Raw genomic sequence first — 24,182 nt, forward strand, 5'->3', positions numbered from 1 at the left:
AATGAAAAAAGCGCCAGAAAAAACGCCAGACGCAGGACGTTTTTTCAGGCGGTTTTTTTTTTCAACCCAAAAAACGCAGGACAAAAAAGTAGAAACTAAGCCTAAATAGGATTATCAAAAAGAGAGGAAGGAAGGGTTAGGCTGTGTTCGCACACTGCAGCTAATAAGCGTTACTGCACCTAATGTCTACATGTGATTTTTTTTTTTTGTTACCGTAAACGACCGCAATCTGTGCACTTTACTACTATTAGCATAATTTGCATAATTGTAGGAAAGTGTGCAATTTTTACAGCGATTGTGGTCATTTGCGCCAAAAACGGTACTGCTAATTAGCCGCAGCCTGTGAGCACAGCCTTCAGCAAACAAACACGGTGCTTTCAGTTTTGACTCCTATGTCAGTAATACAGGATATGTGGAGTATATACCCATATTAGTCACACTGTGAGAATCCAACCAGTCACTAGATATAGGCTGTAATATATTTACCTGTACATTAATGTAAATTTACCTTATACAAATAAAGGACTGATAGCTATGCACGAAAGGACTATAGAATAGATAAGACGCATACAGTCACATTGCATGTTTGCAGACTGGTGACTGTATGGGGGAAGCCATCTGTGCTGGGAAAAAGCAATGTTAATAGTCTGGACTAGGATCAGAATAAACAGAGATAAGAAAAGAGGAGGATCGAGATGACACAGGGTAGAACAAGATAGCGCCATACAGTTCCTTCTATCCATATAGCCTGTGATATAATACTACCGCCATATTGTACATAGTGTTCTGTTCGTTTCAGTCCATTGTTATCAATCGGTAGGTAACGTCCATAATGGTGTATTCCAGTGTTTCCTAAACGCTATGCCTCCAGCTGTTGCAAAACTACAACTCCCAGCATGCCCAGACAGCCTTTGGCTGTCTGGGCATGCTGGGAGTTGTAGTTTTGCAACAGCTGGAGGCACACCGGTTGGGGAACACTGGTGTATTCGCACACATAGTAGTGGTCCTGAATTATCCTGCAACGATTTCCTCTTCAAAAACAATGGCGGGGAGATTTATCATAACCTGTGCAAAGGAAAAGTTTCCCAGTTGCCCATAGCAACCAATCAGATCGCTTCTTTCATTTTGTAGAGGGCTTGTTAAAAATTAAAGAAGCCATCTGATTGGTTGCTATGGGCAACTGGGCAACTTTTCCTCTGGACAGGTTTTGATAAATCTCCCCCATGACTTTAAACATACACTAGTACTTCTATGTGGTAACTTAAAGCGTACCTGTCATAGTGCAAAAAAAAAAAAGTGATGTTACTCAGTACCTAATCCTAATCTCGATCATGTACATATCATTTTTATGTGTCTAGGACCTATATATCCCTAACAAATGGCATTTATATGTTGCTCACTTGCTTTGTCTTCTGCCTTCTGGAGGGGGCGTGTCCATATCTCTCCCTCACTGTGGATGACACATCTGCTCTGAGTCTGGGAGCAGCCTGGCAGTCTGCAAATCACTGCACAGTGGTTTTGCATACATTTGCATACATTTTCTATCTGTTCCTAGTAAAGCTGGATGCTAATCAACATAGCTGTCACTATGTGGGTCATTCAGTTTTCACTGTAAAAACAGTGCACTTTACTTCTTTACTATTATGCATAATTTGCATAATTGTAGTAAAGTATGCAATTTTTACAGCGATTGTGGTCATTTGCGCCAAAAATGGTACTGCTAATTAGCCGCAAACTATAACTCCCAGCATGCCCACACATCCTTTGTCTGTAGATTTGCAAGTGCTGGAGGTACACAGCTGGAGAATACACAGCTCTAACATAAAGTTTTACAAAGATTGTACCCCAAGCTGCTGTAAAACTACAACTCCCATCATGAGAGTTGTAGTTTAGGAACAGCTGAAGGCTGTAGTGGTGCAATGGTGATCTCCTATACTGGATACCAACACACTTTATGGCCGGTATCCAGTATGCTGCAAAATACAGACTACTCTGTCTGCATAAACACAGATGACCCCTAGTGGTGACTATTTTCATTTTTGATTTTTTTAGTAAAATGTAAAAATTTTTTAAATCAGATGACTTTTTTAAATATACATTTATCAGTAGTACTAGAAAATATAAAAAAAATGTTCACAATGACAGTGCCTCTTTAAAGGGACAAATTAGACAAACCTATTTTGTTAGTGGGGTCTCCCAACTATGAGCTGATCAAAGGTCTTATCGATCAGCTCTGAAGCAATTGTTCGATTTTCCTGCAGCACCACCACAGGAGAAAAGAGGTATTACAAGGTGCCCATTAAAAATGAATGGGCTAGTTGTGCAATCCAAGAATGTGCCATGTCCTTCTGCATTGACTCATTGACTGAGGTTCTGAACAGGGGCCCCTATCTGTATATGCTGCATTCCCTAATAGGGTATTTGAAAATGGGTTTTACTAAGAGGAAGGAACCATTGCCAAGCAAGTAAAAATCAATGATTAATCAATAATTTAATGAGTTAGTTAGAGATATTTCCGGGACAGATTGGTGAAAACCAATATGGACGTCGTTACAGCTCCCACTGGTTCAGCCACCCAGCTTTTCCAGCCTCTCAGAGTCATTCTTGCCACTCTGGCCCCTCAAAAGACCCTCTTATGGGACTTGTAATGGTAATCATAATTGCTGTCACCCAGATTTTGCAGAAATACATCTAAGGCTATGTTCACCCAGCGGAAATTCTGCTATCCTGCTCAAATTGCATTCAGCAAAGCTTGTTGAATGGAATTGAGGAATTGCGGAATTCCACCGAAATTTCTGTATTCTCAGAATTCTGCCAACATTTAAGCTCCATAGACTTCAGTGTTATTCTGCTGTGAAATTTCTCTACATATAAGACTGGTTTTATATTTTTGCTGAAAGCTGAATTTCTGCAGCGGAATATCCACCGCTGAAATACCGATGTCTGACTGCGGAATCTCAATAAAATCAATGGGCAGTACATCTTGGCAGAATTTCTGGCAGAATTCTTCAGTGGAATTCCACACTGAAATTCTGACGTGTGAACATAGCTGTAACACTGAAGCAAGTGAATATATATATATATATACAGAGAGAGAGAGCTATAAGTAAAAAAAATTACCAACCTATAGAAACACAGTGAAAACTGAACAAAAGATTTAGAATTTAAGATTATTTGTATTACTTCTAAACGATGTGCATCAGTCTGAGGGTATGTTCACACGCTGCTGATTTGTTGCAAATTTGCTGCAGAATTACTCCGTAATTTGAATTTCCAAGTAAAGTTAAATGAAATCTGCAGTGTGTGAATATACCCATATTCCCTATCCTGGCTCCATACCTGTGGTCTTTTCCACTGGATGCCTCTGGTCTCCGGGGACCATGGTCCTAACTGGTTGTACCCCAAAGATGTAGGACCAGCAGGAAATTGTGGGTCCTCGAAAAGAAGATTTTTCTGCAAACACTCCTGAAGCAACTTCAAGTAGTCTTGTCCAAGGTAGGGGTCAACAATCCTCTTGCCCAGTGATAGCCTTTCATCGTACACCAGACGCACAGTGATAGGTGTAGGTGTGGAGGCCATGGTGAGCACTGAAGCCACCAGAATAGCTGCTGCAGGTGTATATGTGTCCCAGAGGAGGAGGAGGGGTCAGGTGACAAAGAGCATAATAGAGATAAGCCTCCTACCTGCTGTGTACAATGTACAGTACCCTGCCTTTCACAATTACAATTGTCAGTAGAAGATCTGATATGTAAATGACGGAGCAAAAACTCCTGGGCACAGAACAAAAAACTACGAATACCTAACGCCTGGTGACTGCAAATCCTGTGACAACAAGGAAAATGGAAATGGGGTGGCCCAGTACGGGAGATGTTGCCCGTACCCTTGCTGTCCTGTCAGGCAGCCTCCTTCAGTGTCCCCAGGGCCCCTTGCACCTGTTTCCCCCTGTACATATGTTCTGCAGTGTACTGTATTATAAATTGTGTTGTATCTTTAAGAGTCATGTCATGTGATTGTTACCCAGGAGGTACCAGTGACCAGGTGATCTCAAGAGTGACCTATGGGCTCCCTGCTAGTCTCCCCAATATAAGTCCTGGGTGGAGCTTCTCTCTCTTGGAGCTTCTCTCTCTTGCTTCCTGCTGAGGTCAGTCGTGCCAAGTGTGTGTGTCCAGAGTGTTGGCTAAGGCAGGATCACTCCCCGCATCGGAATGGTATGTGCGGTGTATCGGTACTGGACATGGTCCTGTACCTTGTGTCGTTAAGTCCCCATAGTCAGAGTTCCTCTGTGCTGTTAGGATTCTCTTAGTGGGATAACCCTCAGTAACCTCATAAAATGTATTTTATTGTATATATTTGATAATATAAAGGTTACTTACAGGACCTTAGGTCATGTGATCTATAGTAAATGTGTTATGCTAAAGTTAAGGACCTTAGGTCATGTGATTGAGTCATGTGATGTACCACAATCCTTTGTAATAGGACTGACAGGTTTGGGGAACCAATAAGCTTGGAGCCTGCCCCTTCAGATATAAGGGCGCTGTTACTCAATAATCTCTCTTGGATCCTGGTTGCTAAGCAAGCAACAGCTCTTTCCCCCGGGATATGACAGCGAGCGGAGCTCTGGGCAAATCTACAAGACTAATCAGGCCTGAAGCCTATCTCATCAACTTCTTGATAACCGTGAGCCTACCTAACTCCAATTCAGCTAATTCTACGTGACTACTGAACCGAAATCAAACCCCTAAATTCAGTGGAACAGCGTAAAGCAAAGCCTCAAAGCTTATTCCCTACAAAGTCCCAACCAACCTGTGAGGAGCCTAAAGTCCAGTCCTCTGTATATATATATATATATATGTGTATATATATATATATATATATATATATATATGAAGAGGAACCTGTACCCTGGCGTCACAACAGTTAAGGGTTAATGCTACACCCTTTCATCACTGCACAGCTACTCCCTATTCACCCTGCACCCCCCAAGCTACCACATATGCTACCTTTCCCCTACTATCAGGTGCTGGAATCGCTATGGTCCTGATACCTGACACTTACTGCCTGTTTATCTCCAGGCACAATGCTATAGGAGTCTGTGGTCTGTTACACTAAGTTTATCTACATACCCCATGGATGTAACCTATAGGGTTTTATCTGATCATCTGGCATTACCCCATTGAAATTTCCTTTCCTTTGCCTGTCTATGGATCAAATCGCTTGCTTTGTGACCCAATGTATATTGTATTTCTGTAAATGTCCACCTACCTCTATGTGGTGTCATTAACATTAGTGACATTATTATGTGTTACTGTATATCCTGCCTGTTTTGTCTGACTGAAAATTGACCTCAGGCTGACACAGACTGCCTGACTAAGTCTAATTTCTGACGGACACCTATTGACCTGCTCAACTATATCATTCTTAGTTCTTATCTCTATGATTATATGTTGGGAACTAGTCTGTTCAAGTCGCTGATCACCATACGGTATTTGTGATGAGCACTATTTACTGTATACTATTGTGGTCTCCTCTTATCCCTGATGAGCCCCTTAGACCAGGGGGCAAAATATTCACCTGTACCCTTTCCCCTGTCCCACTCTATTGGTGTTTAATCATAATATTTTTTACATTTGGTACATTATTTTATTGATTAATAAGTAAAAGTTAAGTTTCATGCCTCATTGGTGATTTCTTGTTGGATACCTACTTGCAAACACGTCTAAAATGCAAAAGAAGCATGAAACACATCTGTCTCATTAGATGTTAGCTCTTTTGGCCATCACCATGCTTAATAGGGAACTCTGGTGGCCAACTCTTATCCCCTATACACAGGATAAGGCATAAGTGTCTGATCGTGGGGGGGGGGGGGGGGGGGGGGATGGGGGTGTTTCAACTACTGGCTCCCCAGCTCTTCTTATACATAGAACCACCACTGCTCCATGCACAGAGCAGTGTCGACCACCACATGGAGCATTGGTCGACACTCGCCCTCCATGCATCTCTATGGGAGAGCCAGAGATACACGAGCACTGTACTTGTGTATCTTCGACTCTCCCATAGAAAGTGCATGGAGTGGGCACATTGGGGGACATGTATCAAAGATTTTACCCCTGTTTTGTGTGTATTTTTTGGCGCAAAATTTTGCGCAAGCCCTTTTTTTTGCGAATTTTTTTGCACACGTTTTGGTAGAGCATGTCCTCCAGATGTGGCCGAAACAGGGTACCTTGGAGCTGCATATATAGTACAGATGGATTTATTACCTGCGTACTTTTCCTTTGCACCAAAAATGTTGACGCAAGTGCGTCTTTTTCCCCGTAAATATAAGCCATCTTTAACTGCACGTAGCAATCCTTTCTATTTCTGAAGGAAAGTTCTACTAAGGAACCACCAGAATGTTTTTACTTTCCTATCTCAATTCCTCATTTGGTTTGCTTTATATTTTTACTCCTTGGTTATTCCAAAGCACTTTTAAATTCATTTGCATATAGAATATTTGTTTCCAGTTCAGTTATTCATTAGATGACATGTATATTGTTATTTTATGATCCAACAATTTAATACATTTACATAGGAAATGTTTGATAACTTATCACTGAACAAGATCCGTCACATTAAAATAGCTTTGTAATCCACTTAACACTGTAGATCATTCTCCTTTTATTTTTAAAATTTACTGCTTTCTGTTATCCTTTCCCCCAGCGCCCAATAAGATGGTGGCTATCACTGATATCCAGCCATCTTACCATGTGACCACGGGGGGTTTCATCCCCCCCCCCCCCAGCGATCACTGCTATCAGCTAGTCAAATCTGACTAGCTGATAGCAGCGCAGTGTGTGAGTCCGGATCACGGGGATCGGGACATACACCGCTCTGCTAAGTGTCCCTTACCCGTCCCCCGGCGTCACTTACCCGGCCATGCGGTGTCATGAGCAGTCCCGGTGCGAGCAGCGTCCTCCAGGCGGTCCCGGCGGTGGTGCGTCCCGGCGGTGAGTTTGCAGCAGCAGGGTGGTTTCTTCATTGGCAGCAGTGAGATCGCCGTAAAGCAATCTCACTGCTGCCTCTGGGAGTTTCAAAACTGCAACTCCCAGCATGCCCAGACAGCCTTTTGCTTTCTGGGCATGCTGGGAGTTGTAGTTCTGTAACATCTGGAAGACCACAGATTGGAGACCATTATACAGTGGTCTACAAACTGTGGACCTCCAGCTGTTGCAAAACTACAACTCCCAGCATGCCCAGACTGCCCAAGCATGCTGGGAGTTGTAGTTCGTCAACATCTGACCCTTCAGATATTGCCGAAATACAACTTCCAGCATGTCTGGCCATGCTGGGAATGATAGTTTTGCAACAGCTGGAGGCACACTAGTTGGGAAACATTGTTCGCTTCCCAACTCTTTTTCTCAACCCGTGTGCCTCCAGCTGTGCCTCCAAACTATAATGCCCAGCATGCACTGACAGACCATGCATGCTGGGAATGATAGTTTTGCAACAGCTGGAGGCACACTAGTTGGGAAACATTGTTCGCTTCCCAACTCTTTTTCTCAACCCGTGTGCCTCCAGCTGTGCCTCCAAACTATAATGCCCAGCATGCACTGACAGACCATGCATGCTGGGAATTGAAGTTGTGCAACAGCTGGAGGCACACTGGTTTGGAAACACTAAGTTAAGTAAAAAACTTTCAAGTGTTCCCAGCATGCATGGACAGCCAAAGGGCATGCTCGGAGTTGTAGTTTTGCAACAGCTGGATGTTTCCGCCCCCCCCCTCCCCCCAATGTGAATGGACAGGGTACACTCACATGGGCAGAGGTTTACAGGGAGTGCTGCAAGATTGAGATGTAGCAAACTCGCTGTGAACCCCCGCCCGCGTGACTGTACCCTAAAAACACTACACTACACTACACTTAAATAAAATAAGTAAAAAACACTATATATACACATACCACTACACAGCCCCCCTCCCAAATAAATATGAACATCGTCTGGTACGGCACTGTTTCCAAAATGGAGCCTCCAGCTGTTGCAAAACAACAACTCCCAGTATTGCCGGACAGCCATTGACTGTCCAGGCATGTTGGGAGTTTTGCAACAGCTGGAGGCACCCTGTTTGGGAAACACTGGCATAGAATACCCCTATGTCCACCCCTATGCAAAACCCTAATTTAGGCCTCAAATGCGCATGGCGCTCTCTCACTTTGGAGACCTGTCGTATTTCAAGGCAACATTTTAGGGTCACATATGGGGTATCGCCGTACTCGGGAGAAATTGCCTTTCAGATTTTGGGGGGCTTTTTCTCCTTTTACCCATTATGAAAAGGAACAGTTGGAGTCTACACCAGTATGTTAGTGTAAAAAATTAAATTATTTACACTGACATGCAGGTGTTGCCGCATACTTTACATTTTCACAAGAGGTAAAAGGAGAAAAAAGACCCCCATTTTTTGGGACACAATTTAGCCAGAGTACGGAGATACCACATATGTGGGCGCAAAGTGCTCTGCGGGCGCACAACAAGGCCAATAAGGTAGAGTGCACCATGTACATTTGAGGTGATTTGCACAGGGGGGTCACATATGTTAAATGAAGAATAAGGACATTGGTATAATTGATGTGTTATAATTGGGTGCAAAAAGTGGTATTATTGTGAGATTAAAACTCTACATAATGAAGAAAAAAAATTCTAAAACTAATAACGAGGACAAAACTTACTGTTTAGGTGCAGATACGCTGCAGACAAAGCTCCTACTAAATAGAGCTGCGGGGTAAATTTATGCTCTGAGGAGAATTCAAAATTTAAACGCAATTCAAGAAAGTAGCTGCGCAAGAATGATAAATTTAACGTAGCTGCGCCAAATTTACACAACAGGCAGAGGGGTAAAAAACTTCTATTATACACTGGAAATGATACATGTCCCCCATTGACCATAGCTGCGCATTGACCACTCTGGACAGTTCCCAAAATGGACAGAGGTGTCAGCAGAGAGCCCTGTGGTCAGACAGAAAGGAAATTGAAGTGGCCCAGTACGGGAGGTGTTACCCCGTACCCTTGCTGACCTGTCAGGCAGCCTCCCTACACTGTCCCCTAGGCCCCCTTGCATCTGTCCCCCCCCCCCCCTTGTAAATATGTTTCTATTGTATTATACCATGTAATGTGTTCAGAAAGCGTTGTCACTTTAAGACTGTTTACCATGTGACTTGTCATGTGATTGTTACCCAGGAGGTACCAGTGACCAGGTGATCCCAGGGGTGACCTATAGGCTCCCTGCTAGTCTCCCCCATATAAGCCCTGGGTGGAGCTTCCCTCTCTTTCCTTACAAGTCTTTGCTGAGGTCGAGTCCTAGAGAGTCCAGAGTCATAGGAGCCTCAAGTCCAGTCTGCAGCCACAGTCAATTGCAAGTAATCTAGTCACAGCTTTGCCAGTCAAGTCAGTCCCTGTCAGCAACTGTCAAGTCAGCATGTCCTGCATGAAATTGACCCCATCTACTACAAGTCCCAGCAAGCCCTTAAGGTCTCTGAGTCACTGGTCACCTCCTTGGGCCCTGGCTGAACTGTGTAGACTTCTACCATCTGTCTACCCTCAGTAAAGCTACCGCTGTCTGTAACTTGGCGTTGGAGTCATTATTGCCCAAGTGCCTAGTCCAGGATCTAGAGATATACCTTCGGGTGGTATCAAGGATAAACCACGCCCTGGCACCACGAATACAAGGGATTAATGCCATCTGCCCCTAGGGAAACAACATTTGCCCTCATCACACCCCGTTACCACAAAATTCAAAAAGAAGAGAACTTCCTGTGGAGCATGCAGCAGCTGATAAGTACTAGAAAGATTAAGATTTTTTTAATATAGTTTTTAAGTAATTTACAAATCTGTTTTAACTTTCTGGCACCAGTTGATTTAAAAATTTTTTTATCCAGTGGAGTACCCCTTTAAGGCTAGGGCTAAGTATTGACTTTGGCCATTAAATGGGTTGCATGGCCAATAATCGCTGTGTTGTGCTCCAGGACTGTGCACCATCGCAGCTAATATCATTAAAAGGCAGCCACTTGCAGGTTGCAATGCAGTAATATTTTAGAGTGGAATATTTCCATTTTTGGCCACGCAACCTGTAGCCTTAGGTTTATATGCAGCTCTGTGTTGTGACATGGATGTTGTGTATAAGCACAAACTCAGCAGGGTATCTAATATAATGATAACGAACTACAAACAACTAAAGAATATCAGGTAAGTGCGGCACATACACGTAGGTAGATGCGCCTCAGTAAATCGATAGCTAGGAGTTCTGCTTCAAGGGGTATTCCAGGAAAAACCTTTTTTTTTTTTTTTTTTTTTTTTTTTTCCAACTGGCTCCAGAAAGTTAAACAGATTTGTATATTACTTCTATTAATAAATCTTAATCCTTTCAATAATTATCAGTTGCTGAAGTTGAGTTGTTGTTTTCTGTCTGGCAACAGTGCTCTCTGCTGACATCTCTGCTTGTCTCGGGAACTGCACAGAGTAGAAGAGGTTTGCTATGGGGATTTGCTTCTAAACTGGGCGGTTCCCGAGACACGTGTCATCAGAGAGCACTTAGATAGAAATGAACAGCTCAACTTCAGCAGCTCATAAGTACTGAAAGAATTAAGATTTTTTAATAGAAGTAATTTACAAATCTGTTTAACTTTCTGGAGCCAGTATATATATATATATATATATATATATATATATATATATATATATATTAACCTCTTTAATTGTGTAATACGCGGTTATTTTTCAATTTGTCTGTTTAGCTCCGCTAAAAAGGAAACAATTGATAAAGTAATTTAACACTTTCGGAGGGCGTTACCATAACAGAGATCCCGTAGCTAATGACTGAATGGGTTCTTTAGTCAGTTGTGTGTCTGTCACCAGGATCAGATGACGCCATTCACACTATTCCTGTCATTACATTCATAGAAACTGTTACATTGGGCTCAGGTGATGCTGCGGGACAACCACTCCACACCAGTGACACCAGTGACATGAAGGAGATGGCTCCATATGAAATATTCATGCTTTCCGTCATTTAGAAGGGACCTGCACCAACATGAGAAAATTAATAAGCTATATATAAGGGATACATACGAATATGCAGAGTTTAACATAAAATCTTTAAGGAGGCGATTTATCAAATCCTGTCCAGAGGAAAAGTTGCCCAGTTGCCCATAGCAACCAATCAGATCGCTTCTTTCATTTTACACAGGCCTTTTCAAAAGTGAAAGAAGCGATCAGTCCAATCAGTCGGACCCCCCCCCCCAACCCCCGCCGCGCGTTGGCACGCAATCTGACACTTAGGGGGATACTCCTTTTAAAGGATTTTTTCAAACTCTATTAGGACTACTGCTTGTGGACGGTAATCAGGATCTGGTAATTGTAAGCCCCTTAAATATTTGAACAATGTTTCCCAACCAGGGTGCCACCAGCAGTTGCAACAGCTGGAGGCCCCCTGACTGAGAAACACTGCGCTAGATTGTTGGTGAATCTCAAAGAAGTCTATAGGATTTGCTTACATTTATCTGATGGGATCTATGACCTTGAATCCTAGTCACCTATTTGATTTACATTGCAACCACGTAAAGGTACATCAGATCTGAGAACCGACACCCTAAAGGGTTAACCAAGCTATTTAGTCCTATTCTCCCGAGATGGCTCTGACTGGATTAATCATAGGGTTAATTTTTTTTACCACTGGGGAGAAGATTACCAGAATAACATGCAGTTTGACCCCATTCTGTAATACGATGGCGATCAATGCGTTTTATTACTGTTATTCCTGTAAATCCTATTAGCATGTTCTTATCTATCTGCTTCTCCTTTACACTTTTATCTTTCAGTTTCGGATATAGAAATGAAGCATAACATGGCGCACCTAAAAGTCAATGGGCCTGCCTCTCTTTAAAACACCTCTGGCTGTTGAAAAACTACAACTCCCAGCATGCCCAGACAGCCTTTGGCTGTCTGGGCATGCTGGGAGATGTAGTTTTGCAACAGCTGGAGGCACACTGTTAGGAAAACTGCTGTATAACCCAAGAACATTGGTGTTCAAACTGTGGACCTCCATGCTGGGAGTCGTAGTTTTGCAACAGCTGGAGGCACACTTCCTGCCAGGCCAGGAGGAGACCAAACTAACTGTTTGACTTGCAGCAGGGAACAGAACAGAGCCACCTAGTGGCAGTTTTTTCAATCACATTAAAAACATATAAAGATTGAGAATTCTTACAGCAAGTAAATAGCAAAGTGCCTTATAATTACATAAGGAACAATATATTAAAAGTTTAGTCTGGTGACAGGTACTCTTTAACTGACTGGAATAGGATTCCCCCTTAAAGCAGTAGGTACAATATTGTAATTTACAGATGAAAGCCCTCATAGGATCCCGTACTTCCAGTAATGACAGAGGGATAACAGGCTTAGCCAGTTGCATCTTTTATTGTAGCTCTTTACCATAAGAGATTGGGCTTTGCATACAATTGCTGATGTTAAATATATGGTTTGTTTGTTTTTTGTTTTTTTCTGCTGCTTTGTTTTATCTTCATTATGTTCACAATCACTTTGTGCAAAACTGTCTTTTGCATTTCTTTCTATTGTGGTACAATTTGTACAATTTCCTTTGAGGTGTACTTTGCTCAGTGCCTTGCATAAGTATTCTTTTTGCCCATTTTGCTACAGTTACAAACTGGAATTTAAATAGGCTTAAAGGGGTATTCCAGGAAAAAACTTTTTTTTTATATATCAACTGGCTCCAGAAAGTTAAACAGATTTGTAAATTACTTCTATTAAAAAATCTTAATCCTTTCAGTACTTATGAGCTTCTGAAGTTAAGGTTGTTCTTTTCTGTCTAAGTGCTCTCTGATGACACCTGTCTCGGGAACCGCCCAGTTAAGAAGCAAATCCCCATAGCAAAACTCTTCTAAACTGGGCGTTTCCCGAGACAGGTGTCATCAGAGAGGACTTAGACGGAAAAGAACAACCTTAACTTCAGAAGCTCATAAGTACTGAAAGGATTAAGATTTTTTAATAGAAGTAATTTACAAATCTGTTTAACTTTCTGGAGCCAGTTGATATATATAAAAACGTTTTTTTCCTGGAATACCCCTTTAAGGCTAAGTTTCCACTTGTTTTTTCTGGCAATTTTTGGAAATCTGCCACTGCAGTTTTTGAGCCAAAGTCAGAAGTGGATCCATAAGGGAGGAGAAGTGTAAGTCCTTCCTTTATATGTCCTATTCCTTTTGAATACACTTCTGGCTTTTGCTCAAAAACTGCAGTGGCGGTATTCCAAAAACTGCCAGAAAAAAAACAAGTGGAAACTTACCCTAAAGGGGTACTCCGGTGGAAAACAATTCAACTGCTGCCAGAAAATTATACAGATTTGTAAATTACTTTTATTTAAAAATCTTGACCCTTCCAGTACTTATCAGCTGCTGTATACTACAGAGGAGATTGAGTTGTTATTTTTAGTCTGACCACAGTGCTCTCTGCTGACACCTCTGTCCATGTCAGGAACTGTCCAGAGCAGGAGAGGTTTGCTATGGGGATTTGTTCCTGCTCTGGACAGTTCCTGACATGGACAGAGGTGTCAGCAGAGAGCACTGTGGTCAGACAGAAAAGGACAACTCAACTTCCTCTGTAGTATACAGCAGCTGATATTAAAAATTAAACAGATTTGTAAATTACTTCTATTTAAAAATGTTAACGTTCTGGCACCAGTTGATTTAAAAAAAATAGTTTTCCACTGGAGTACCCCTTTAAATGGACTTACAATTGTATTAACCCAACATGTATAGTACTTTTAAAAGGTAAATACCTTTTATTGTGACACAAACAATAATGGAAACAAAAAAGTTGACCTCAACCCCTAAATCACCCTTCATATTTGGCGCAAATACAGTTGCAAGTCTTTTGGAGTATATTTCCACCAGCTTTGCACATCTAGAGATGCAAATGTTCAAGCCTTGCCATATGCTACTACTAGTACCTAAAGGGGTTCACTACTTCTACTACCACCTAAAATGGGCTGCTACTACTACCTTAATTAAGTACTCCAGTATACAAAAACTTATCCTCTATCCTAAGGATAGGGCAAAAGTGTCAGCTCACAGGAGGTCCGACCGTTGGAACCCCCCCCCCCCCCCCGTGATCTCCCATATGGCGCCCCTGGCTTTCTTCCTAAATGGGGTGTTTTCGACCACCACAGGAAGTGGTGGCTGAAACGTCACCTCAATGGTCACCTCAATGCAGCTCTATGTGAGAGTCACAGCGCTGAATCAAGCGGGGGTGTCGGCCGCCACTTCGTTCGGTGGTCAACACGCTCCATTTAGGAGGAGAGCGAGGACGCCATATGGGAGATAGTGTGTGTGGGGGGTCCCAACGATTGGACCCCTGCGATCTGACACTTATCCCCTATCCTTAGGAAAGAGGATACGTTTTTGTATCCTGGTTTTTGTTTTCGTAACCTCTATAAGGTGGCTGCTACTACTACCTAAAAGGGGGCTACTACTACTCAAAGGGGTATATTTCTACCAGCTTTGCACATCTAGTGATGGAAGTGTTTAAGCCTTTCCATAGATTCTTATTTGGATTCAGGTCTGGGCTATGACTGGGCCATTTTAAGACATTAAATTACTTTGACTCTAACCATTCTATTCTTCCCAATCTCAAGTCTTTTGAAGAATGCATCAGATTTTCTTTACATTTTGCCCTGAATTTTGCTCTGCTTTATCAATTCTGGCCAGTTTCCCTGTACCTGAAGAGAAGCATCCACATGATGCTTTCCCCACCATTTTTTACTGTGTGAATGCTGTGCTCATTCTTGGGTTTTTGGCACACATAGGGGTAGATGTCTCAAACCATGTGCATTTTGACCTGATCTGAGGAGGTCACCTCCTTCCACATGTGTAAGACTCACTGCAGACCCGGGGAGTAGATGATCTGTAATACCACGGTAGTCTGAAACAGGAGATGTAGTAGATCCGCTGGACCTGTGTGGCAGATGACGTGGGCCGTGCTAGGGAGCGAAGTCTAAGGTGCCGCTGGTTTTCACCAGAGCCCACCGCAAGGCGGGTTGGACTTGCTGCAGCAGGCGACACCCAGGTCACTACCCCTGGCACGACTCAACCACACAGGCGGCTGACGTGAAGCGTGGTACCAAAGGAATAGGCAGGACATAGTCAGGCAGGCTAGAGGTCAGGGCAGGTGGCATGGGAGTGTAGTCAGTGGGGTAGCAGAAGGTCAGTAGGCTGGTGGCTAGAATCACGGTCGGGTCACTGAATACAAAGGACTGGTACATGGCAAGGAATAACAAGAACTGCTTTCTCTAAGGCACAAGGCAAACAAAGATCCGGCAAGGGTACAAGGGAGGAGCAAAAACTTAGAAGAAAGGTGCAGGTGCGAACATTAATTACAGGCGCACTGGCCCTTTAAATTTCAAAGCTTCGGCGCGTGTTAGGAGGCGGGGGCGCACGCGTTGGAGCTGAAGGACAGAGGCCGGGGACGGAGGTGAGTGACTCTCAATGTGAATCCCAGCCCCGCCGGAAGCTGACACATGGGGGAAGATGCGCTCACGGCTGTTATGTCCGACCGGAGCGCCGCACGTTACAACATGTTTTCTGTGTCTCCCACGTGGTTTGTGGAGAATTCCAAACAGGATTTCTTGTGGCTAACTGTTACGCCGAGTGCTCCGGGTCCCCGCTCCTCCCCGGAGCGCTCGCAGCGTTCTCCTGTTCGCAGCGCCCCGGTCAGACCTGCTGACCGGATGCGCTGCGATAATGTCCCCAGCCAGGATGCGATTAGCGATGCGGGACGCGCCTGCTCGCGATGCGCATCCCGACCCGCTTACCAGACTCGTTCCCCGTCTGTGCTGTCCCGGCGTGCGCGGCCCCGCTCCCTAGGGCGCGCGTGCGCCGGGTCTTTGCGATTTAAAGGGCCCATGCGCCACTGGCGCATGGGTTTTAATCAGTATCTTCACCTGTGCACTTCCCTATTTATACCTCACTTCCCCTGCACTCCCTTGCCGGATTTTTTTGCCATTGTGCCAGTGAAAGCGTTTCCTTGTGTGTTCCTAGCCTGTGTTCCAGACCTCCTGCCGTTGCCCCTGACTACGATCCTTGCTGCCTGCCCTGACCTTCTGCTACGTCCGACCTTGCACTTGTCTACTCCCTTGTACCGCGCTTATCTCAGCAGTCAGAGAGGTTGAGCCGTTGCCGGTGGATACGACCTGGTTGCTACCGCCGCTGCAAGACCATCCCGCTTTGTGGCGGGCTCTGGTGAAAACCAGTAGCAACTTAGAACCGGTCCACCGACACGGTCCACGCCAATCCCTCTCTGGCACAGAGGATCCACCTCCAGCCTGCCGAATCGTGACACTAACTTTTCATTATGGCTTTCCTCTTGCTACTCTTTCATAAAGACCAGATTTGTGGAGTACATGACTAGTAGTTGTCATGTGGACATATTTTCCCAGTTCATCTGTTGATCTTTGCAGCTTCCCCTGAGATATCATGGGCCTCTTGGTTGTTTCTCTGATTCCATTTTTTCTTCCTTGGCTTGCAGAGTTGGTGCATGGATTTTTGCCACCCTAGGCAAAAGCTAATTTTGCCGCCCCTTGACCTTGCCCATTGGCTATGCCCTTTGACACGCCCCACCTTATTACTCCAATGACACACTGTAACAAACCTCCTCCTCATGTAATCACCTTCTAACTGGGATGACACATTGTAACAAACCTCCTCCTCCTCATGTAATCACCTTATAACTGGGGTTACACACTATAACAAACCTTATCCACATGTAATTATCTTACTACTGGGATGACACACTGTGACAACCTCATCTTCGTGTAATCTTCTCACTTCTTTGGTGACACACTGTAACAAACCCCCTCCTCATGTAATTACCATACTACTGAGGTGACACACCGTAACAAACATAATTGTGCGCTTACACATGGTGTAAGAATCCGCACCCGTGCCACAATTGGCCATTATTGTCCTCTATAGCCTGAGCATTGGTGGAGGTTGTGATGTCATGAGGCAGAGGACAGCAGTCCTGTTGGCTTGTGAGTTGTGATGGATGGCCTTGTCTTGGAAGGTTTGCAGTTGTGCCATATTTTTTTAATTTTCTGATTACAGATTTTATGGTGCTTCATGAGTTGTCTTGCACTTCTCCACAACTTTATCACTGACCTGTTTAGTGAGCTCCTTGGTCTTCATGCAGCTGTTTGTTTAGTAATGCTCTCTAACAAACTCTGAGGCCTTCAAAGCACTAAAGTATTTTGTACTGAGATTATAGGGGTATTCCAGGCCAAAACTTTTTTTTATATATCAACTGGCTCCGGAAAATTAAACAGATTTGTAAATTACTTCGATTAAAAAATCTTAATCCTTTTCGTACTTTTTACCAGCTGTATGCTACAGAGGAAATTCTTAACTTTTTTAATTTCTTTTTTGTGTTGTCCACAGTGTCCACAGTGTGTCAGGAACTGTCCAGAGCAGCATAGGTTTCCTATAGGGATTTTCTCCTGCTCTGGACAGTTCCTGATACGGGCATAAAAGAAATTAAAAAAATAAAGATTATCCTCTGTAGCAAACAGCTGCTAAAAAGTACTGAAAGGATTAAGATTTTTTTAATAGAAGTGATTTACAAATCTGTTTAACTTTCTGGCACCAGTTCATTTAACCCCTTAAGGACTCAGGGGTTTTCGGTTTTTGCACTTTCGTTTCTTCCTCCTCACCTTTTAAAAATCGTAACCCTTTAAATTTTGCACCTAAAAATCCATATGATGGCTTATTTTTTGCGCCACCAATTCTACTTTGCAGTGACATCAGTCATTTTACCCAAAAATCAACAGCGAAACGGAAAAAAAATCATTGTGCGACGAAATTGAAGAAAAAAACGCCATTTTGTAACTTTTGGGGGATCCCGTTTCTATGCAGTACATTTTTCAGTAAAAATTACACCTTGTCATTACTCTGTAGGTCCATACAATTAAAATGATACCCTACTTATATAGGTTTGATTTTGTCGGACTTCTGGAAAAAATCATAACTACATGCACGGAAATGTATACGTTTAAAATTGTCATCTTCTGACCCCTAAAACTTTTTATTTTTCTGCGTATGGGGCGGTATGAAGACTCATTTTTTGCGCCGTGATCTGACGTTTTTAGCGGTACAATTTTTGCATTGATAGGACTTTTTGATCGCTTTTTATTCATTTTTTCATGATATAAAAAGCGACCAAAAATACGTTATTTTGGACTTTGGAATTTTTTGGCGCATACGTCATTGCCCGTGTGGTTTAATTAATGATATATTTTCATAGTTCGAACATTTACGCACGCGGCAATACCACATATGTTTATTTTTATTTACACAGTTTTTTTTTTCATGGGAAAAGGGGGGTGATTTGAACTTTTATTAGGGAAGGGGTTAAATGATCTTTAACTTTTTTTTTCCCACTTTTTTTTTTTGCAGTGTTATAGCTCCCATAGGGACCTATAACACTGCACACACTGATCTCTTATGCTCCCATAGGGACCTATAACACTGCACACACTGATCTCTTATGCTCCCATAGGGACCTATAACACTGCACACACTGATCTCTTATGCTCCCATAGGGACCTATAACACTGCACACACTGATCTCTTATGCTCCCATAGGGACATATAACACTGCACACACTGATCTCTTATGCTCCCATAGGGACCTATAACACTGCACACACTGATCTCTTATGCTCCCATAGGGACATATAACACCGCACACACTGATCTCTTATGCTCCCATAGGGACCTATAACACCGCACACACTGATCTCTTATGCTCCCATAGGGACCTATAACACCGCACACACTGATCTCTTATGCTCCCATAGGGACCTATAACACTGCACACACTGATCTCTTATGCTCCCATAGGGACCTATAACACTGCACACACTGATCTCTTATGCTCCCATAGGGACCTATAACACTGCACACACTGATCTTCTATGCTCCCATAGGGACCTATAACACTGCACACACTGATCTCTTATGCTCCCATAGGGACCTATAACACTGCACACACTGATCTCTTATGCTCCCATAGGGACCTATAACACTGCACACACTGATCTCTTATGCTCCCATAGGGACCTATAACACTGCACACACTGATCTCTTATGCTCCCATAGGGACCTATAACACTGCACACACTGATCTCTTATGCTCCCATAGGGACCTATAACACTGCACACACTGATCTCTTATGCTCCCATAGGGACCTATAACACTACACACACTGATCTCTTCTGCTCCCATAGGGACCTATAATACTGCACACACTGATCTCTTATGCTCCCATAGGGACCTATAACACTGCACACACTGATCTCTTATGCTCCCATAGGGACCTATAACACTGCACACACTGATCTCTTATGCTCCCATAGGGACCTATAACACTGCACACACTGATCTCTTATGCTCCCATAGGGACCTATAACACTGCACACACTGATCTCTTATGCTCCCATAGGGACCTATAACACTGCACACACTGATCTCTTATGCTCCCATAGGGACCTATAACACTGCACACACTGATCTCTTATGCTCCCATAGGGACCTATAACACTGCACACACTGATCTCTTATGCTCCCATAGGGACCTATAACACTGCAAACACTGATCATTGTTATCCCATAGGGACCTATAACACTGCACACACTGATCTCTTATGCTCCCATAGGGACCTATTACACTGCACACACTGATCTCTTATGCTCCCATAGGGACCTATAACACTGCACACACTGATCTCTTATACTGATCATTGTTATCCCATAGGGACCTATAACACTGCACACACTGATCTCTTATGCTCTCATAGGGACCTATAACACTGCGCACACTGATCTCTTATGCTCCCATAGGGACCTATAACACTGCACACACTGATCTCTTATGCTCCCATAGGGACCTATAACACTGCACACACTGATCTCTTATGCTCCCATAGGGACCTATAACACTGCACACACTGATCTCTTATGCTCCCATAGGGACCTATAACACTGCACACACTGATCTCTTATGCTCCCATAGGGACCTATAACACTGCACACACTGATCTCTTATGCTCCCATAGGGACCTATAACACTGCGCACACTGATCTCTTATGCTCCCATAGGGACCTATAACACTGCACACACTGTTCTCTTATGCTCCCATAGGGACCTATAACACTGCACACACTGATCTCCTATGCTGATCCTTGCAGAGCCATAGCTCAAACCCCGATCGGATGCCGCGGACACAGGTAAGAAGACCTCCGCCTGCGTCCTAGCTGATCGGAACATCGCGATTTTATCTCGATGTCCCGATCAGCCCGACTGAGCTGCCGGGAAGCGTTTACTTTCGTTTTCAGACGAGGCGGTCAACTTTGATCGCCGCGTCTGAAGGGTTAACAGTGCGCGGCACAACGATTGGTGCTGTTAGCCCAGGGTCCCGGCTATGATTATCAGCCGGGACCGACCCGGTGTGATGCGGGGTCACGGTGTGACCCCGTTTTTAACACCGGGAGCGGGCTCAGGATGTACAGGTACGTCCTGAGTCCTTAAGGGGTTAAAAAATATATAAGTTTTCCACCGGAGTACCCCTTTAACCCTTTTTGGTCTTTTATTTGTAAATCATCTTGAAATCCATATAATATCTTTCTCTGGCTATTTTGTGTTGGTCCATTACATAAAATGGCAATAAAATAAATTTGAGTCTGTGGATATACCATGAGGGACATATCACCCTCAGAGCTGGCCTCTGCTACTAAAATGCTAAAGACTGGTAAGAGTCCCAGGTAAGATGGGTTCACCAGACCCCCAACAACCCCCCCAGGTCTCTGGCGTGTGCCCATTTTCCTCTCAGTTCCTCCAAACCTATCTCTCTTTGTGTGTATTTTATTATCCCATCTCGTTATGTTTTATGTTGAATGCTGATCAATAAGAAACAAGTGGGTTTTGTCCCACCTTTTCTCTTATTTCGACTTCTCGCCTCCAGGGTATTTACTCCTCTGTACCTCTTAACTATAGACACCAAGAAGACATTCGATACCATAGGGCTGCTGAGGGTTTCTTGGAGATTACATTATTCCAGGTTGGTTTTGGGTGGGTAATTGATCATGGCTCTTTATAGGGACCCTACTACACAGGTCAGAGTTCATGACATTCTTTAATCCTCATTTCCCATGAGTAACAGGACTCGCCAGGATTCTCCATTGATTTAACCAAGGCTTCATTAATAACACAATTGGTTACAGCTTTCTCTGTTTAGGTTTGGGAGGATTTATGTTTTCTGTTCTTTTTTTCCAGTCTGTCCCTTGGGATATTCCCACCTTGTTCTTCTAAGAAAGTGAATGTGGGGCTTTATCTTTCATGGCTCCCGTTCCAGTTTTAGCTTTTGCCATCTCACTAGAACTAAACAATTGGGGGTTCCAAGGTTTGGGTGGAAATGGAACATACCTTCTCATTACCACCTGCGCAAGGGGCTTTTTGGTTGCCTAATGTATTGCAATACGATGTTGTCCATCTCTCTCTTTGCTACTACTCTAAGGTCCTAGTATTGCCTAGCTGGGCGTTATCCATTGGTTTTCTCCACGAGCTGTCTGGCCCCACTAATGGGCAAACCTGGCCTGCCCTCTTCTGTGGTGTCCCAGTACCAGAAGCATCCTGTCAGGGAAACATTGCTTCAGGTGCCTGACCTAGGCCTTGCTGCTCAGGGGATGCTGTGATATTCCTTGTGATATATCTTCTGTTAATTTATATTATGTTGTACTGTATTTTTAAGAAGTGTTCTGGATATCTGTGAGGAGGTATGATGCAGAGTACCCATGTGAACCTGATTGCCCAATGGGAACCCCCAAATTGCCCAGTATATAGTGTAGGGGGTTGGAGTTATTTAGTGCTAGCTCTGGCCTAGCTCCAGTCTAGTTTCAGTTTCTGCTGTGTGCAGACCTCAATGTGAGCTGCAGTGTGAAAAGGAGTCAGAAGAAGTGTGAGGTGACTGCAAGGGAAGCCTAACAAAAATCTCTAATCAAATCAGCCTCGCCATTCTGCAAGTGTTCTGCAGAAGTTGGTGAGTTCATACCCTGGCAGTGTCAGTAAATATCTCCAAGTCTCAAGTCTTTCATATCTAATAGCAAGTCAATTCTAGTGGGTGAAAAGCTCCACAAGTCCCAGTAAGGCCACAGGGCTCCCAAGGGTTACACTGCATCCCCTCCTACTCTGCTCTTTACTGCAAGTATTGTACCATCTGCTCCTGCCTCAGTAAAAAGACAGTTATCTGTAACCTGGCATCGGTGTGTTTATTGCCCCACGCCTAGTCCAGGAGAAGCTGTCTCCACCTTGGACCATGTAGGTTAACTGTGCCCCGTCATCACAATTTGACAAGTATATCTCGCACCCCAGTGTCTTCACACTTCCATTGATGGTCCCTTCTTTTAGCCCTACCTTCAGTGGCTCTACCCCGGGTTTGGGAAGAGGAGGTGCTTGGATGCACCAACTCCAATTATGTAGTTATATTAATTCTCTACCACTCGAGTACAATCTTCTAGCCGCTCTTACTGCATTTGAGCAGATTGTGTGCCATGCTATTTCCTTAAAGGGGTATTCCAGGATTTTTTTTTATTTGACTATGCTACAGGGGCTGTAAAGTTAGTGTGTGACGGTTTTCTCACAATTCTTCTGTGATTTTCACCCCAATATTTATTTTGAACAGCATACAAAATGACTGTTGTCTCAGATTTTTCCCAGGTTGCAATGCGGCTGGGACCTGACTCACTAGTCAGCTGATGACAGGGAGCCTGTCTGCTTCAATGGGTGGAGGGATCAATCTGCAACTAATGCAACAGCTGTAGGCACCCTGATTGAAAACCACAGGTCTTTTGAATGGATGCAGCTCATTTATGTTTCAATGGGTGGGGTGGCTGAAGTGTGGGAGGGAGGAAAATTGAATTATGGGATTTGAAGTCAAAAAAAGAAAAGTCACACAGGAAATACTAGTTCACAAAAGGCTAGCCCCAGTGTTATGGTAATCTCACAACATAGCCATTTAGCCCCAAGACAAGCGCAGATCCTTCCTAAGCATGTCCATTACTGTCTGCCAGGTACATACTAAAATCACCTTATGGTGGAGAACCCCTTTAATATCCTCCTATATATATCCCTCTCTCGGTCAGAACCACCACTATATTGACCTATGTAGTAAACCTCAAGTGACAACCTCAGGATCTCCTTCTACTCATCCAGTGCAAGCGCACTGAGACACTCACGGCATTTCCCTATTACTTGTACATGATAGTCCCAAGATAGTCACCACCCTACAGGTTCCGCCACCATGCAGTGGGAGCATCATGTAAAGGGGGTAATACGGCTCCTTTAAACGTGGACTGTTCCTGATCTTGTAACCCAGCAGTTTACGTTTTCTTCTGCGTGATCTCTCTACTGTATGTGGTAAATATGAGTCTGAACAGCAGGTGGCAGCAGACTACAGATTCCTATGGAGTTTGAGTAGAAGCATGAAAGAGGTCAAAATGCAGAACGATGAAGGTCTATGATGAACTAGGGGACTATACCAGCAACATGTATAGAAAATGTCCCCTGATGTAGAAGGAATTATAGGAAGGCAGGCCTGCTAATTTTAAGTTGCTGCTGTTATGAGCTGTACCTAAAACAGAGGCAAATACATTCAGATACATTCATCCTCTCTATTTTCTGGTAAATAAGACGTATTTCGATGAGGCCATCCCTCTACTGAACTTTTATGGCTCATGCTAAGGCAGTAGTCTCAAACTGTGGCCCTCCAGATGTTGCAAAACTTCAACTCCCAGCATGCCTGGACAGCCAACCTCTCAACTGATATATATATATATATCCATTCTGTAGCCCATGACCAGCCCATTCTGTGAGCATGAACCTATGCCTTATAGGATGAACCTCCCTACCCGCAAGACCTCACCAAAAAGGCAAAAGATATCCTGCAAAAGTTTCTGTGCAATGAATGGAATAAGTGATTGTGGTGTCAAAGAAATGTGTGTCAGGACCCCTATTATGGAGGGATTGGAAAAATATTCAAAATAGGACCATTGAACCACCTTTCCTGTCTGAGATGAACCAGAATAACTGCTGTGCCTCAAGC

General features: G+C 43.7%; 2 protein-coding genes across 7 annotated transcripts in view; one reads left to right on the forward strand and one right to left on the reverse strand.

Annotated features, from left to right (window-relative positions):
- Positions 1-11,153, reverse strand: part of LOC130291309 (calpain-1 catalytic subunit-like) — a 48,764-nt gene extending 37,611 nt beyond the window's left edge. The window contains exon 1 of one of the 6 annotated variants that reach the window (XM_056539946.1): positions 11,095-11,153. Coding sequence is in view for 3 of the 6 variants with exons in the window: in XM_056539942.1 (XP_056395917.1) it covers positions 3,340-3,579 (240 nt within the window). In the remaining 3 variants the exon portion in view is untranslated. Of the gene's footprint in view, positions 1-508; positions 533-765; positions 787-3,339; positions 4,223-10,713; positions 10,766-10,816; positions 11,059-11,094 lie in introns of those variants that run through there. The other 5 variants (XM_056539944.1, XM_056539947.1, XM_056539942.1 and 2 more) reach the window with 5 other exon arrangements.
- Positions 4,589-24,182, forward strand: part of EHD2 (EH domain containing 2) — an 83,536-nt gene continuing 63,942 nt past the window's right edge. The window contains exon 1 of the mRNA XM_056539950.1: positions 4,589-4,677. The gene's annotated coding sequence lies outside the window, so the exon portion shown is untranslated. The remainder of the gene's footprint in view (positions 4,678-24,182) is intronic.

Source organism: Hyla sarda, chromosome 9, assembly GCF_029499605.1.
Source record: "Hyla sarda isolate aHylSar1 chromosome 9, aHylSar1.hap1, whole genome shotgun sequence".
Classification (NCBI taxonomy): Eukaryota; Metazoa; Chordata; class Amphibia; order Anura; family Hylidae; genus Hyla; species Hyla sarda.